Genomic DNA, 16,547 nt, shown 5'->3' with positions numbered 1-16,547 from the left:
CGCTCCGCCTCGCCGTTCCTGCCGTTGGTCGCCGTCCTCTGCCCCTCGCCCTCCTCCCCCGCCACCGGTTGCTGCCCTCGGCCACCGCCCCTTCCCGGGCTCCCTGCCTCTCGACCCCCGCCGTTCGCTCCGCCCCGCCGCCGGCGGGGGATCCGACCGGCTCCGCCCTTCGGCGCCGTCATCTGCCGAGTTCCCCGGCCCCTTCCCCCTCCCGCTCCATCCCGATCACCGCCGGGATCCACCAGGCTGGGGATGCGACCGGTGGCGGATCTGGCCGCTGGCTTGGAGGAGTCGCGCGGGTGGCGGATCCGCCCGTCAATGATGGCGTCTGGTGGACCTGTGCTGGATTTTTTTCTTCATTTTTTTGCACCTGGAGTTGGTGGGTTCTTGCAGCGACGGCGAGGCGGAGCACGGGGGCGCCGGCCTGGAGGCGGAGGTGCTGGGCGGTGAGTTTGGACCGCGAACTCCTCTGTGCTCGATGGAGCAGCGGCATGGGGGCGAGCTGTGCAGTAGAAAAGAAGATGGTTTCGATGCGGATTGAGCTGGGGGCCGTTTTTTCTTTTTTTATTTTCTCTTTTTATTTTTTTCCAATTATTCTATTTTTATTTCGATGCAGTGGAACCCACTCAGCGTAGCGCGTGTATTGTTCTAGACTTAGTTACCTCAACCATCCGTAGCGCCAGTAGCAGCAGAAGAATGCCAGAGGTAGCAGGATTGATCCATGATCACACGGGCAGTAGCAAACTGATGCCAACCTTCTCTGCTCTCACCACCACCACCAGAAGAAGAAATGGCACTCGAGCAGACGAACAGAACAGAGCACTCTCCCAGCAGCGAAGTAGCAGTAGAGGGGAGCAGAGCACCAGCCGTGCCGCAACTCCTCTGTTTTCCTACAAGCAGCAGCCAGCGGAGCGGAGAGGAGAGGAGTCCTCTGTTCAAGCACGTACAGCAGGCAGGAGAGGATGAGTCCGCACGACGCCGTGGAGCCTGGACGGGGCGGCCGGAGGCGAGCGTGTTGGCGCGACAGATTGCGGTGAAGACGACGGTGCGCGGCGACGGGCCGCTGCGGACGACGGTGCGCGGCGACGGGCCGCTGCGGAGGAGGGCCCACGACCAGATTCGCGACGTGCTGGGCGGCGACGGGCCACGACCACGACGTGCGGCTGGCTACGCCGCGACGGGGGCACAGCCGCACAGGGCGGCCGGTGATCGGAGCACGTGAAGGTGAGGTGCGTGCTCCTGTCCTCGCGAAAATAAATAAATTCGCGGCTTGATTGTAATTAGACTAGCCCTAATCCTAACCCTAATCCGCGCTGCACCTCTGTTACCATATTACCTTGGAATGATTGGGGGAAGATCTTTAGGACGGGGCTTCATATTATCCTACCGCTCACTGTACTTCTTGGAGTTTGTAATCCTGAAGATTGAAGGCTACAAACAAGCATTCAGCCTATTCCTGGTTACCTGACCCCTTTTCCTCACCTTTTCTTTTGTCAAGGTTTTGGAAGGTGGAACTGTTAACTTACTGAGTAGATCTTCTGGCGAATACAACATCAGTGAGGTTGGCTTCCATAAACGAAAGACTGGACGAGATAAAGCACGTTCTTCTGATAAGGCATACCGATGTTCATCTCGCGAGATGCATATTTTTGGTTCTGTTGCAAGTGGTTCAAGCAGTGTTGTCCACAGAGCTATTTTCATACCAGCTCATCGGATTATGGCTTTGAAGAAGATAAATGTTTTTGAGAAGGTCAGGTTCTGCACTTATGTGCTGGGAGCTCTAGTACATGCCAATGTTGCACAGTGTATGGAGTACCGTGGATCAAGCAGGTTTTGGCGAAAAAATACACAGTAAACTAAACTTTATAAGTGTTGCATTACAGGGCATACAGGGAAATTGATACAGGAATTCTGAGTAGAGTGTGTCAAAATAATTTCTTCTGTTAGTATGGAATCAATTACACCAAAGCATAATACTTTTTATTTTTTCCTGAGTACCACATCTGTATGCCCATATTTGAATCAAGTCATCATTTTTTTAAAGAAAAATACATAAGGTAAGATCTTGGTTGTTCCCAGTTTCTTGTGAAAGGAAAAAGAGCATATGTATTTGGAAGGATAGATAACAAAGCAACAGGAATAAACAAGCACAATGAAAAAAAAAGAATCAAATAGTACGGCAATCAGGTTATCAAAATTAATTCAGATGACCAGAGCAGACTCTGTTGTAATGTGTCTTGCAATGTTGTATCTTAGCATTCAGGTTATGCTATCTATACAGCATTTTCTCTTGTTGTTTCCGCTGTTGATGTAGTCAGCTAATACATCTGGTTTGAAGAGCTCATTTCCTTATCATATTTAGCAGACAACTGAATGATAATTTAATTGGAATATCCTGCTCTTTCATTTCACAGGAGAAAAGAGAACAGATTATTAATGAGTTGGGAACATTATCAGAAGCCTGTTGCTATCCAGGCTTGGTTGAATTCCATGGAGCATTTTACAAGCCTAATTCTGGAGCAATATATTTTGCACTTGAGTACATGGATGGCGGTTCTTTAGCAGATATCATCAGGGTCAAGAAATTTATACCGGAACCAGTTCTTGCAAGATACATTACCTCAGTTAATTTAGCTGATATCACCTCAGTTGTCTTAGAAGATATCACCTCAGTTGTCTTAGTAACTCTCAGCAATTTTAATCCAGGCCTTATGATCGACCAGCAGCTTATAGAAGCTTCTGCATGTGTACTACTCTTATGTCTTTTGGGCGCACCTAGTTAGCTACAAATTTATCTTAAAGTAAAGAGTAGAATTGATATTTTTTGGCCTTAAGCAACTATTGAAAGTCAAAAACAACGAAAGTTTCTTCTTTTATCAACATAACAATAACAATTGTAGGCAGCCAGGACTAGTAGCACAGTTTCTGTGCTCCGGACATACTGTCACCAAATGCATGCAATCATGTGTGTGAAACTCATGAACTGCATCTCTGCACATGGTTTTCCTTTCTCATTGTTTGTGAGATTTTGGGATAAAGTTCATGTGTTTGCTGGTATCACGTTTTCTCTTATTGCAAAACAAAGTTCGGTAACATTTAGTTAGCTACTGACCTACATTGTTTTCTACATCCCAGATGCTTGCTGTACATTACTATCTGATGTTTTATGGTTCGGATACTGTCTGGCGCTACATGAAAACATTCTATAGAGAGGAGTCTGTTTTCAGGTATGATAGTAATTGGATGCTGTTACTGATGCGTTAAGCAAAATAACCTGACCATCGATGGTCTTACAAGTTGTCTAAGATGCACATGTTTCTATCTATTTCCTGTTACTGCTGACAATAATAGCAGACTGATGTCCTGTTGTCTTGCCAAAACTGAATTGACCTGACATTTCCCCCCTTTTTCTTCCTAGTTTCTTAGGGGAAGAACATATCGGCCAAAGCGACATATTTGGGACCTTGTCAAGAATAAGGAAAATGCTGAAATGTAGCCGCCCTCGTAGTAAGATCGTTCATGTAATAGAAAAGGTTCGCTGTTGTGCACATGGGGAAGAAGGCGTCGCAATTCGTGTGTCTGGGTTATTCATTGTCGGGAATGAGCTCCTTGTTTGTGAAGATGGGCTACGAGCTGAAGGGATGCCAAGCACTGACGAAGTCCCCTTTGACATCATGAGCAAGCGGGTCGGTCGTTTCCGAGAGGAATTCTTTATGGAGCCAGGAAATGCCATGGGTTGCTTCATCATATCAACGCAAAAACTACACGTCGAAACATGGAGTTTTACCTCTCAGGTTAGCACCCTCGAACTCCAAAGCAGCTCCCTGTATGGCATTGTTGCATATTGCTGGATGCCCCGTTCCCTGTTTCTGATTCTCTAATGCAGCCTATTATCTTTCAGATCGTGGAATCTGTTTGAGGCCTTAAAGCCCATCTGTATGAAAAGAAAACCATAACTTCATAAGCATGGGGCGTTACCTCTGCATCAACCTTCAGGTTGATCTGTCAAGTAATTATCTTGAACTTGATCGCAGCCATCAGGAGCTGCTTTGTATCTTACCTTAGGTCAGAAGCTTATTAGCTGCATGTCAGTCTCAAGCATAATGTGTTTTTTAGGGCAGATGTATGAGCTACAGTGGTCTCTGAGTCTCTGACATCTTACTACAAGGGAGTCAAAGAAGTTCAGTTGATACACAATACCTGCACAAAGTGTTCAGTCTGTAAACAATAGTGAAGTCCACCTGATCAAATCGTATGTGTGCCGCTACTAGCGCATGTCTCTAAGATCAATGCTTGAAAATACAACTATAGTATGTAGCAAAGACTGAATTCTTTACTGCCTCGGGCCTTAAAGAATACACGTCTATATCATGGGGTCCTTCCATAATAGTTGGCTGCGGTGACGGAATTTATCGCCGCAGCCGTGTCAATATTTTCACAGATCGGGAACACGGCGCTCTTTGTCATGTTTGTAACTAAGCCAGACACCGCTCCAAATGTGGACAGAATTCGCTTCACTGCTGTCACTTCTTCCTTTGTTCGATTCAGAAACAAAGCTGCATCATCGGCGTACAGACTGAGCCGGAACCGAGTGATCACGCACTCACTCTGATGGAGAGAGGTAACCGGATCATCCGACTCGGCCCATTGGGGCCTGTTTGGTTCAGTAGCACGAGTAGCGCACACAATTCCCGAGAAAAAAATCTCACATGCATGGAGTATTAAACGAAGTTTATTTGCAAATTTTTTTCACGAATGTGTGTAACTTTTCACGACGAATCTAATGACAGTAATTAATCGATGATTGGCTACAGTAATACTACAGTAATCATCATCTAATCGTGCGGTCAAAGACCTCATTAGGTTCGTCTCGCGAAGTAGCGCAGGGTTGTGGAGTTAGTTTTGTAAATTAACTTTATTTAGTATCTCTAATTATTGGTCAAAATTTTTGTACTACTTGTGCTACTACGAACCAAACGGGGCTTCACTTGCTACTACAAACCAAACGGGGCTTCACTTCACAGGCCTGCTCTGTTCCCAGACGACGGAAATCCAGCAGAGGAACTCTGCGCGCGCGGTCCAAGGCCCGCCACAGTGCCGGATGTGCGCCACCGGGTGCTGGCACAGAGCTCTCCCCTTAGTGGCGGCGGACCGGTCAGGCGGCGGCGTGGTGGCATTGTCGCCGTGCCGCGTGCGTGCACCGCGCCGTCGCCACGAGCACAACGACATCGATGGACGAGCATGCAAGCAGCGAAGCCTCGAGGCCTATCGAACGTGGCAAGAGAGCAGAAAACCGTGTACCCCTGTGCTGTGCTCTGGATCTAAGTGTTGCGTGCCAGATCCACCGCAACATTAGAGGACCGGTGGAGCATGCCGCCGTGCAACGGGTTGAAGGAGGCTCTATCTTCCATGCAACGGTATCGGCTTTGAAGAAGAAGCAGGCCACGTCAGTTGAGCGTGGCGCCACCGCGCCAGCAGAAAAACGTGCACCCCTAACACGGATGACGGTAGGATCGAGGCACGGCCGTTGAACCGATCGAGCGATCCATCTTTGGTGAGCCGCCGCCTCTGCTCATTTTTTTTAAGGGAAATTTCATTGATTTCAAAAAGTTACATTAAAATATTAAAATAGTAAGGTGCCCGTGCTAACGTCACGTAGCACGGGTAAATTTCAGACGTCCATCAAACAACACATGATCCATAGAGTTATTTCAGACGTATACCAAACAACACATGATCTGATTGGCCTCTAAGTGCCTGTGCTAACGCTACGGCAGACACTTTCACACCTATAGAAGTACTATAGATACGTACTTTCATCGTCTGACCCAGAGGCATAGACCGAAAGAGCATCCATCCAGTTATCCAAATGAATATGGAAACACAACATAGGTAAAATGATGTTGATCTTAGCAAATATATTTTTTGAGGTTAATTTATTTACATAATAGTGTCAAAGCACAAACAAATCATATGAAAATATGGATAATCAAGTATGTAGTTTAAATTAAAGGAAGCACAACCTAGTTTTTAGTTTTGCGAAATCCCATTGAAATTCAAAATTATATAGCTCAAAACGGGTATTTCTTCATTTCTGAAAAATAATAATCTCATTAGATCACAGCTAACAATATACAAAACCAAGACGGTGGTTATCTCATTAGATCTCATTAGTACCTGTGACAAAACCATGGCACCAGCTAAGAATGCAAGGGTGTGTATTATCTCATTCTCAGCATTCAAACAAATCTTTGTAACTAATTCTCCAGATCTCTGCAAAAAGAAATGATCAGCCAAAATACTTGCATAAAGATATTGATGGAAGCAAGGGATTTGTTTTTACCTTCCAAAACCAGGGAAGATTCTTCCCACGGGCTTCCCCACAACCGCCTCCTCCACCTCCGCCACGCATCAACCATCCATACAACTGAGAATTATTGATCAATTTAAAATGATCATATCCATGGGATTATTGTTATGGCATCCCTGAACAAACAATGCCCATGCTAACGCTATGGCAACATCATATAATGCAAATTAAGCAATCAAAAAACAATATATGTGTTGGTAATAAAGCATACTACATATGCAAAATCTTCTAGGTTTATCTTTTTGACTAATTGTACAATGGCAATCTAAACAGCAGTATTCCAATGTTTTCAGTTCATTATAATGTTTCAAGAACTGAATAATCCTAGTTACCTATATTGCCAGCGAAAAAAATTGGTCTAAACGGCAGGAGCAGCGGCGCGGAGGCACGAGGAGAGGAGCTGGTGACCGGTTGTTGCTGCTGTAGAGCCATGAAAGTAGGAATTAGTAGAATTGGACTAACCAGGGGTCAGAAAATAAACACTGAAGGCTATAAACAAAACGTGCATCATGTAGTATGGTGAGAGGGCTTGATAGACATGGTGGTCCCAATGGATGATATTGTAGAGGCCTATTGCACTTATGCAGAGAAGCCAAATGCTGAAAGGCATACATTGTTTATCTCCCAGTTAGACACTAAAAAAACATGAAACATTTAGCAACATTGTTTACTCTTTAATGTGCACAGGTCAGCTCTGATTTTTCTCCTGCAAATTTGATTGTTCAATATCCTTCACATGGATTGCCTCTGCAAACATTGGGAACAAATAAGAGGTATGAATATGCCTTCAAAATATCAAAATATCAAACATGGATTGTTTCAGATATCTAGTCACTATTGAGTAAAAATGTGCAAGATGTTGGCACTTGATCAGCATTCATTCCTTCAACCACTTCTTACAAGAGATCCCTGTTTTCAGTCTGCCACAACCACTGTGGAAGGCTCATGATCTAACTACCAGGGAGAAAAAAAAACTAAACAATTGCATTGGCAATTGAAGTTACCTCTGAAGAGGAGTACTCCAATCTGCATTAGGAGTTGAACTTGTACGAGTCACCTCATTGACCAAAACATAAGTTACTCAATTGTATACCTGTTCAATAACAGGGATGTAGATGTAATCTTCAGCTGGGGTTATGTTCACAACTTGATCCACAATTGTTGGTCCCTGAAAAAGGCAAATTACAAGATATTTAGATTGTCATTTTGCAATTGATGCAAAGATGCAGACTTCTATGCATGCTGGAAATAAATAATTAGTTGGCATGCTTATTTCTTACATTGAATAGATTCATAAAGTCAAAGATCAAATTGTAAAACTATAATTTATGTTGCCCACAAACTCTGTGAATTCAGGCAGCCATTAAAATACTCAATGTCTTTATTCTCTTTGCTTATTCATCAATCTTCAATGGCCTCCTTAGGATCTCACAGACGATCTGAGGATCCCCCATCCATCATTTGCTTGCCAGTGCATGAAGCACATGGCTTATGGCCAAAGAAATTTAAATAATCCAACTGCTATTTGTTTAATTGTAAAAAAATCCATTCAAGAATTCAGCATATGCATGTATGTTCATATTCTGCTACAAACTCCAGTCGAAACAAGGCCCAAGTGAATAACCAAACCCTGTATCAAAAATTGTCTATTTCTTTCTAATTTGGCTTATTGCAGCACCTGTATAACGCCAAACGTCTCGCAGGTGGGATCCGATCGCCAGGACGCGGACCACGCGAGCGCGGGCACGCCGGCACGGCGATATCTTGCACGCCGCGTCGATGTCGCCGGGCGCCGAAAGGCGACCGGCGCGCGGAGGTGCGAGTCATCTCGACGGAATCCTCGCCTCCGAGGTGTCGGTGCTCGCCGCCATGGTCTGCCGACCGGACGGGCCCCCCGCGTTCCGGTTTTGCTTCCTCGGTGCCGATGCCGACGGCTGCGGCAGAGTCCCTCGCGCGCAGGGCGCAGCAGCAGCAGCAGCGTTGCGTTGGGTTGCATTGCACGCGTCGAGAACGTGTACGCGCGGCGCTTTTGATTCCAGTGGACGGCAAATCTTGCCCTTTATTCCTCTGATGAAGAATGGCAGTGCCCTTTTTGGAACAAAAAGGATGGGTGGAAGAATTGTATAGGATTACATATAAGAAATTTTGTTCCTGGTATGTTCCTTTAACCGAACGTTTGGATGTCGTACAATCTAAAAAGATCCAATGGAGTGCCTCGATCCATAGCAATTTGGAAGGAAATTAAATCTAACAAGAACTCTGACCTTTTATAATTTTTTCTTTGTGCCCTGTCCTCGAATTCATTTGTTTTTCATGGGTGTATCCAAACGTTTCATTAGAAGGTTTGGTACATTCTCAATTCCTATATGATTGCAAGTGAAACCACTTGAATCACATGTTTTTTTTTCTTCTATTCGTACTTTTAGGAACCCTGCAATCCAAATTGGAATTACTATATAAGTGCTGGTGCTGATTTGTTATGAGAGAAAAAACTGCTAGCTGGTGGCTGATGGTTGGTGCTGATTTGATGTGAGAGAAAAGTACTGCTGCTGGTTGTCAGCGGAACATAGTGTAGTCTGTACATTTGACTTATATACTCAGAAACTGGTTACTATGCTTCTTTAGCATCTGCACTTGTCTTTCAAAAAAGAAAAATAAGAATGACATCTCCCTTTGTGTTTTCCGGACTGTAGAACTGCAATTGCAGATCACCGTGGACCAAATCTCTTGCTTAACGTGCGTACGGTGCAGGATTAAATGTGCTGGGAGCTGGCAACTGCTGCAGTAAAATTATTGCACATTACCCTCCTACCCAAGTGCAGTACTTTTATTTGTTTCAATGAGGCCAATTTAGTTCACTTACATAAGCTGCTGGCCTGCTGCTGCTGCATAAGCTTAAGATTGGAGCCCCACTTCTTGGAGCAGGACCAGTGCCAGATCCAGACCTGTGCAATCGAAATGCACTGTACCCAATTCATGCAAGCGGAATTCCAAATTAACCAAATATTTCAAGTTTTCAACACGTTCTAGCACGACGTTTTTTCCTCCCATTTTTTATTTTAAAAAACGAAATAGCACGACCTTTTCTGAGACGGTGATCGGCAAAACTTTTTTGAATTTTTTTAGAGGAATCTCGTTATTTTTGGATTGAAGAGGCCCCACGGCACGCTGGTGGGCCCATGAACCAACAAACCAGGGACCAGCTATATGCGTAGTAGTATAGGCCAATCTCTCTACAGTGCTCTACAGTTTCAGTCTACAGCGCCTTCATGGTTTCAGAGCCGAGCAGGTTTCGTTACGTGTAGGACAGGGTAGCAATGGCATCGCCAAGAGTACGGGACCATGGACTTTATTATTGCTGCCGTCGCAACTTTCTCTTGGGTTTCACCTCACTCTATAGTCTATAAAAACTAGTATAATGCCGGGCCTATACATAATACATTTTTTTAGATTAAGGCTTATACATAATACATAGTGACACGCTACCAAGTACTTCAGATATTGTTGCCATATGTGTATGAAGTTTTTAATTGGGAATGCTTTATCCAAACTCTACCGAGGAACATTACCCAGCTGAGCTTCTTTTCCCATTGTTCTATGTTATCGGATTCATAAGTGAATTTCCGTAAAAAATGATGTGCTTATGAAAAAAAACTGTGACAGTATATGATAAAGGGAGAGGCGGTGATGGTTTTGGGTTTCGGCTGGTTGCTACTAGTAGCTACAGAACTTCTGAACATGGAAACTCTCGTTGCTCAGGATCTATCAGCCGATGGAATCTCAGGCCGTTCCCTTTACATGTAAACCAAAAAAATTTTGCGAAGAAATCTTGTCAATTTGAAGTACTAAATGAAGTCTATTTATAAAACTTTTTGCACAGATGGGTTGTAAATCGCGAGACGAATCTAATGATGCTAATTAATTCATGATTAAACAATAATTAGCGGATGGTTACTGTAGCATCACTGTTGCAATAATAGATTAAGTAGGTTTATTAGATTCGTCTCGTGATTTACAGCCCATCTATGTAAAAAGTTTTGTAAATAGACTTCATTTAGTACTTCAAATTAGCAAAATTCTTTCGCAAAATTTTGCGTTTTTACGTTTACGGGTGGGAACTAACCACGGCCTTCGGCCATTCAATTTCCTTCTCGATCCCCAATCGTGCGCACATTCCCATCAGATGCTCACCGGGCACATGCCGCAACAGCGAAGGAAATCCATCCAACAGTGGAGGCGGCAAAGGGAGAGCCAACAGTGACGGGCGAGACGACCCCTGCCTGCCACACGGCTAGCCGGGCCTCCAGGAGATCGGAGAACCAGTCAAGGCAAGCATCCCAGCTGCCGACCTCGCCGTCGCGCTAGGCTGGCGTGGTGGCGCTCCACCGCTGTGGCATCCTGCCTTCACATCAGCTCATCAGCAGCTGGACCCACACATCTTATGCTCATTTCATCACATTTATTTGTTGTACTGTGTATATGTTTTTTTTCCAAGACAAAACAGAGCAACAGCAATGATGTAATTAAATGGTGTGACGACGTCGTACTGTATCTGGCTTCTAAAATGCTTTGATACGGCTGTTCTTAATTTTGGAGTAAAATCAGCATGCCATACTCAGTTGTTAAGAGCATCATAAGTCCTTAGGCAGTAATAAAACACAAAGAGGTACTGTGCCTATTATGGAGCTGAAAGAGTATGTTAGTCTATATATGCATATAAATGAGAGGTATTACAACAAAGAGGTATTACTAGGAACCATTGTGACAGGATTAAATGAGAGGATATTGCAGTGAACTTGGTAACCCTATGCATATAAAATATGTTATCCTAGCCGCTGCATCAACAGAGAATGTACAAAGCCGCTCATCAAACTCAGGCAACTAGGGGACCTTTTTTCTAACCAAAACATGACAGAAATTCCTCAAGATGTGCATAATTGTAGTCTAAAAAAATTGCCCAGCAAATATGTGCATAATTCTAGTCTAAAAAATATACAATGTAGAGCACACACTATTGTCGCTTGGCTAAATTGCCCGGCAAAGTCCACCCATCCAAACCATTTTTTTGGTACTTATTGAGCTTCTGTTTCAAACTTTCATGTGCAAATGGACGTGATAATAATAATAATGAGATATGTATGAGGTGTAGCTTAGGTCTTGTTTAGTTCCCCGTCGAAAATTTTACACATCAAGCACATTAATGTTTGGACACATGCATGGCGTATTAAATATAGACGAAAAAAATCGGTTTTCACAGATTGCCTGTAAATTGCGAAATAAATCTTTTGAGCCTAATTAGTTTGTGATTAGACAATAAATTGTTACAGTAAATATGTGCTAATAATGATGAACTAATTATTATTAATAAATTCATCTCGTAGTTTACATACGAATTTTGTAATTAGTTTGGTGGTTAGTTTATATTTAATACTTGGAATGTGAAAATATTTTATTTCAAAAACATTACTCAGAGAAACTAAACAAGGTCTTAGGCTCAGCATGTTCTGCTGGGTGAGATGAGTTGGAATTGGCTGGACCATCAATTCAGCCAGCCGGAGGCAGGAGGTCTTCTCCTAGCTAATCCGATCCACAGGCATGACTGAAAGGGTCATGCATGTGGGAGCTTTACGCGCGCCCCGGCATGTCAAACAACCTAAGCCACTGGCGGGCGCGTTAGGTGCGTGTAGGTGGGCGTGTGTGGGCGCGGCCATGGCCCCCGGCCAAGCTGGGCTATAAATATCTGCCTGTCTCTGCACTGTGAATCTGTGATCTAGCTAGCAGCTAGGGCAGCTGCTCGATTGATCGATCTCCCTCGCCCGCCTCCTCCTGTACTCGTCAACCCCGCGAGATGCTGGGCTAGCCATTACTCCCCTCATAATCTCTCTCTCCCTCACTCGACCATTCAGAGCCAAGCAAAGCAAGCAAGAAGATTAGGAAGAGGCAGGAGTATCGGAGCGGAAAGATTAATTAGGTGGCCGCCGGTGTGTGTGTGTGATGATGAAGAGGATGGTGATCCTGCGGCGGTGCCACCCACCGCCGCCGCCGCCGGCGGTGCTCCTGGGCGGGTGCGGCGGCGGCGGCGTGCGGTACGGTGAGTGCCGGAGGAACCACGCGGCGAGCATGGGCGGGCACGCCGTGGACGGGTGCCGCGAGTTCCTGGCCGAGGGGGAGGACGGCACCGCCGCCGCGCTCCGCTGCGCGGCGTGCGGGTGCCACCGCAGCTTCCACCGCCGCGTCGTGCGGCGCTGCTGCTGCCGCGACGACGACGACGCCTCGGCGGCCGGCGCCCGCCTCTGGCGGGGCGGCGAGGGCTGCTCGCCGGAGTCCTCGGCGTCCAGCGCCACGCCGAGGTAGAAAAAGCAAAGATCAGATCAGCAACAAACGCAGGTGCCAAGCCCACGCCTGCAACTCGCGCCGAGCTTCTGCTTCTTCTCCTCTAACTAGCTAGCTAGCTCGATCAGGTCTCTTGCCTAGCTAAATTATTGCTACTGCCTTTTTCCCCCTGCAAAATTATTTGTAAGGTTGTTCATCGATCACACGCTACCCGTGTTTGTACAATTTTACGCCTGCTGTCCTTCTTTTTGCATGAGATTGTTGAGTTACCATATGATGGCTTGCTGCGAGATCTACAGATGGAAGAAGCCTTGTCAGGCCACTATGCATGAGTGATTTCCTGTCTCTCTGGCTCTCTGTCCATAAAGTCCATATATATACAGTTTCTTCACTATAGATGAGGGTGGTGTACTTTAATTGGTATACGAATATGTACAAAGCTAGCTAATCTGATTATCTGTCTTCAAATATATTTCTAAACTAATTAGCTTGTCCTCAGCGGCGGAGCCCGGATCTAGAGTTAGGGGGCTCTCCTTTTCTTTTTCCTCCTCCCTCCTCTCATTCCTTCTTCTTACTCCTCAAAATTTTCTCATACTTTCTTCCTCCACAAAATTTGTAGGGGGGCTTCCATGGAAGCCAAGGTGGTAGGGGGGAGGGGGGGGGGGGCTTGAGCACCCCTGGCTCCGCCACTGCTTGTCCTAAATACATTTTCTTTAAAACCAGAGGGAATATATTGCCAATAGAAACAAGAGATTTATCTCAAAAAAAATAGAAACAAGAGAAATAAACACTTTCACCCATCTCTATTATGATATTTGTGTCATATTTTTCAACATTGAACTATAAAAACTTTCAAGTACAATACCGGATAACACGAACTACCCAACTATTAAAACCGGGCAAATTTTGCTCCTGGAGTGGTTTCAAAAGTGCTTTTATATTTTTAACAAAATAAAAAATATTCAGGTATAAACTCAAAATTCATAAGTAATTCATTTTAAATCAAAAAAATATGAAACAAGTGCCAATTTTTCTAAAAAAAATGTAGCCTATTTATTGGCACTCCACTTGTTAGTTATTCGGATCTAGATTTTTCATATTCCTATTATTTGGTTGGTTGTAGTTATACCTATTATTTTGAACAAATAATATTCAAATAGAGGACCAACAAATAGGCTATACTTTACTTTTTGAAAAAATTAGTACATGTTTCAAATTTTTGACTTAAAATGAATTAATTTTGATTTTTTGCATCTCTAGACATTGGCTTAACCAAAAGTTGGGAAATGTTCCGAGCTGAATCTCACGAATCCAAAATCAGTAAACCCAACAAAGCTAGGGAAATTCAGAAGCGGAATTTGATTTCCGCCATTTCAAAAGAAATTGCCTAATTTGAGTTCATATGCGAAAAGTCATGCTAGTTTTAGCTCTCCGCCTGCCTCAAACAGTGGCTCTAACAACCTAACAAATTTTTGTAGTGTTTTCTAAAAATGCAAAATCATCTTTGTAAACATCCCAAAGGGGAAATTTTATCCGGTTTCCACAATTGGATAGCCTCCGTTACCCGGTTTTGTGGTTGAGGGTTGAAAATCAAACTATTGTGCCACTTCGCGAGTGAAAATTGGACTTTTATTTTACTATATTTTGTTTCCAGCCATTATATATTTCAAAATAGTAGTGTGTAGCATAACACAATATTTGAAGCTGTAAATAATGTGATTTTGCTGTTAATTTTTCTTAGAATATATTGTTCATAACGACAAAATAACGATCATATATATATGCAAGCTTTCAAACAAGAACGCAATTAATGGGTATGTTATGTTGGACCAAAATCACCAACACTGAATACTCTGTGAATCTTTTCTTATATAATTATAAAAACGAAGGAGCTGGGAGTCGGCACTACTGTGTAGCACTCCTATGTTGCCCGGTATATACACCAAAGTTGCTTATTTATTTGGACACATACACAGCGTCTTGGCAATGAACCGTTCACAACATTGTTCCTAAAAAGGCACTAGTATTTTTTTTTTTGAAGTAAGCCAGAAACACTGGCAGATCGTTTAAGAAGAAGATGAGGCACCGCGTCGAGCCGGCGCTCGAACCGCCGCGGGCAGCGTGAGCCCCCTCTCACCTGACCAACTGAGCCAAGCTAGCAGCTGGTACGAGAACCCATTGTACAAAACTCTCTTCAATTCACTGCGCGGTGTCCATCCACTTTACTGATCACTGATTTAATTTGGCGCATCAATGGGATGGAGTGTACGCCGTCATACTTGTGTGCAGCTGATGCACATGAACCCTGTAGCGACTTTGTGCGTACTCCCTCCATCCGAAAATATAAATCATTCTAGAAATTGTAGGGCAGATTAACAAGAAGATAAAATAACTGTGTTTAATTATTCCTATTTGTTACCTATATTTTGCACGTGTACGTGCTAAATAGGGCAAAGTGACTTTTTTTGGACCAATTTTGAATCCAAAATGTCTTATTTTTTTAATAGAGAGTATATAACAAATATCACACAAATTGAAGTAGCAGCACTAATACAACAAGATTAATCATTTTGACATTTATGTGAAGGGTTCAGATTGTAAAATTACTCAATCCCCCGTACCCTTTGGATGTTGATCCAATGATTCATATTGGAGCTTCCATAGTTTACATGGAGAGGTTGGTTTACACCTAATACATTCTCTTATGTGAAAGGAAAAATTAGATGGCATCATGAGCCATGGTTACAATAATGCGTAGTATCAGATTAGAATAATTAGATCAGTGGCGCGGAGGAACTATACGCATGCACGCTAACATGGCGGCCGGCCTTTTTTTTTTGAGACGACGGTGAATGATTGGAAATGATGGGAAACGAATAGATCGAGTACTCGATCGTCTTCGTACGGAATCATTTAAAGACGCACGGCGTGCGTATGCATTACTGCTGCTGCTGCTGCACCGTACCAATTGGGCATTTGGGCTCTCGATTTCACAAGAACTCATGTAGCCATGTGTGCTGTGTGTACCGTGTAGGAGGAGCATGGGGAAACTTTTAGGTTTGGGCGTGCGAATTCGATCACAGGTTCATGCGCTAATTCACCCATGTAGCCATATTTGTGTACCATGTAGGAGCAGCGAACGAACAGTGCCGTAATTTTGAAGGAGAAGGAAAGTATGGGTTCCTGTGCTTTCGGTTCAAGCGTGTGTGAAGTGCAATCTCTACTTGGCAAATAGTGTTCTTGGCAGTTTTATAGGAATGTGATTTGTATTAAATTTATTATACGAATGTGATTTGTATTAGGGTATGAGTTGAGCTCACATGAACATATATCAAGGCACGATGGCAAATTGGATCGTGGTCTTTAAGCAAGATCGCGACCGTAGAATCTTCATCGAACCGTAGATTCTATAATTGATCAGAATCATACATTCAAACACATTTAATCCAGATCGTACGGTAAACAGAATTTTAATGACAAGTCAAGCTTTCTACTTTTTTCCGCGACCGTGCTTAAGTATGTTTTTCATCATTAATAAGAGGAAACAAGCCTTTTATTCATGCTGCCGAAGTGCTACTTTTTTACGGTTATGTTTCAGACTTTTTTCTTTGGTTGCGAAAAGGTTTGGAACTTGTACAGATTCCTTTTCGCAAAAAAAAAAAAAACTTGTACAGATTCCTACACTACCAGAACTGAACGGTCATCTCTACTGTCTCTACCACTGACCACTCTCGCAACTTCGGCGATCGATCCCGACCAAAAAATAATCCAGACATATTCGCGGCCATCTTGTTTTGTTTCCCGACGTGTTCTCCACCGACCAGCAGCCGCGCGCCGACCGGAC

General features: G+C 43.9%; 2 protein-coding genes and 1 long non-coding RNA gene across 6 annotated transcripts; 2 read left to right on the top strand and 1 right to left on the bottom strand.

Moving 5' to 3' along the window:
• The first annotated feature begins 598 nt into the window (after nucleotides 1-598).
• Nucleotides 599-4,387, top strand: LOC120712460 (mitogen-activated protein kinase kinase 3-like). Of its 3 annotated transcripts, none has more exons than XR_005690894.1 (6): nucleotides 599-1,229; nucleotides 1,499-1,750; nucleotides 2,415-3,227; nucleotides 3,419-3,794; nucleotides 3,902-4,009; nucleotides 4,122-4,387. XR_005690894.1 is itself a non-coding variant. In XM_039998246.1 (3 exons), exons 1-3 carry the CDS (start codon nucleotides 3,136-3,138, stop codon nucleotides 3,917-3,919), a joined length of 486 nt encoding a protein of 161 aa, XP_039854180.1. In that variant the 5' UTR covers nucleotides 2,898-3,135; the 3' UTR covers nucleotides 3,920-4,387. The 3 variants fall into 3 exon arrangements, 1 of the variants encoding a protein (XP_039854180.1); XR_005690893.1 differs by having other exon boundaries at nucleotides 4,117-4,387; XM_039998246.1 differs by lacking the exons at nucleotides 599-1,229; nucleotides 1,499-1,750 and having other exon boundaries at nucleotides 2,898-3,227; nucleotides 3,902-4,387.
• Nucleotides 4,388-5,889: 1,502 nt separating this feature from the next.
• LOC120712459 lies at nucleotides 5,890-7,559 on the bottom strand. Of its 2 annotated transcripts, none has more exons than XR_005690891.1 (4): nucleotides 7,375-7,559; nucleotides 6,703-7,117; nucleotides 6,344-6,486; nucleotides 5,890-6,273 (listed from the first exon to the last, which is right to left on the bottom strand). It is a non-coding gene; the product is annotated as an uncharacterized LOC120712459 (long non-coding RNA). The 2 variants fall into 2 exon arrangements; XR_005690892.1 differs by having other exon boundaries at nucleotides 6,344-6,427.
• Nucleotides 7,560-12,083: 4,524 nt separating this feature from the next.
• Nucleotides 12,084-13,094, top strand: LOC120712458 (mini zinc finger protein 4-like). Its single transcript, XM_039998244.1, has one exon. It carries the CDS (start codon nucleotides 12,365-12,367, stop codon nucleotides 12,722-12,724), a length of 360 nt encoding a protein of 119 aa, XP_039854178.1. The 5' UTR covers nucleotides 12,084-12,364; the 3' UTR covers nucleotides 12,725-13,094.
• The last annotated feature ends 3,453 nt before the right edge of the window (nucleotides 13,095-16,547 follow it).

Source organism: Panicum virgatum, chromosome 6K (assembly GCF_016808335.1).
Source record: "Panicum virgatum strain AP13 chromosome 6K, P.virgatum_v5, whole genome shotgun sequence".
Classification (NCBI taxonomy): domain Eukaryota; kingdom Viridiplantae; phylum Streptophyta; class Magnoliopsida; order Poales; family Poaceae; genus Panicum; species Panicum virgatum.
The sequence above is the reverse complement of the archived record's forward strand: the minus strand, read 5'-3'. Positions and strand labels throughout refer to the sequence as shown.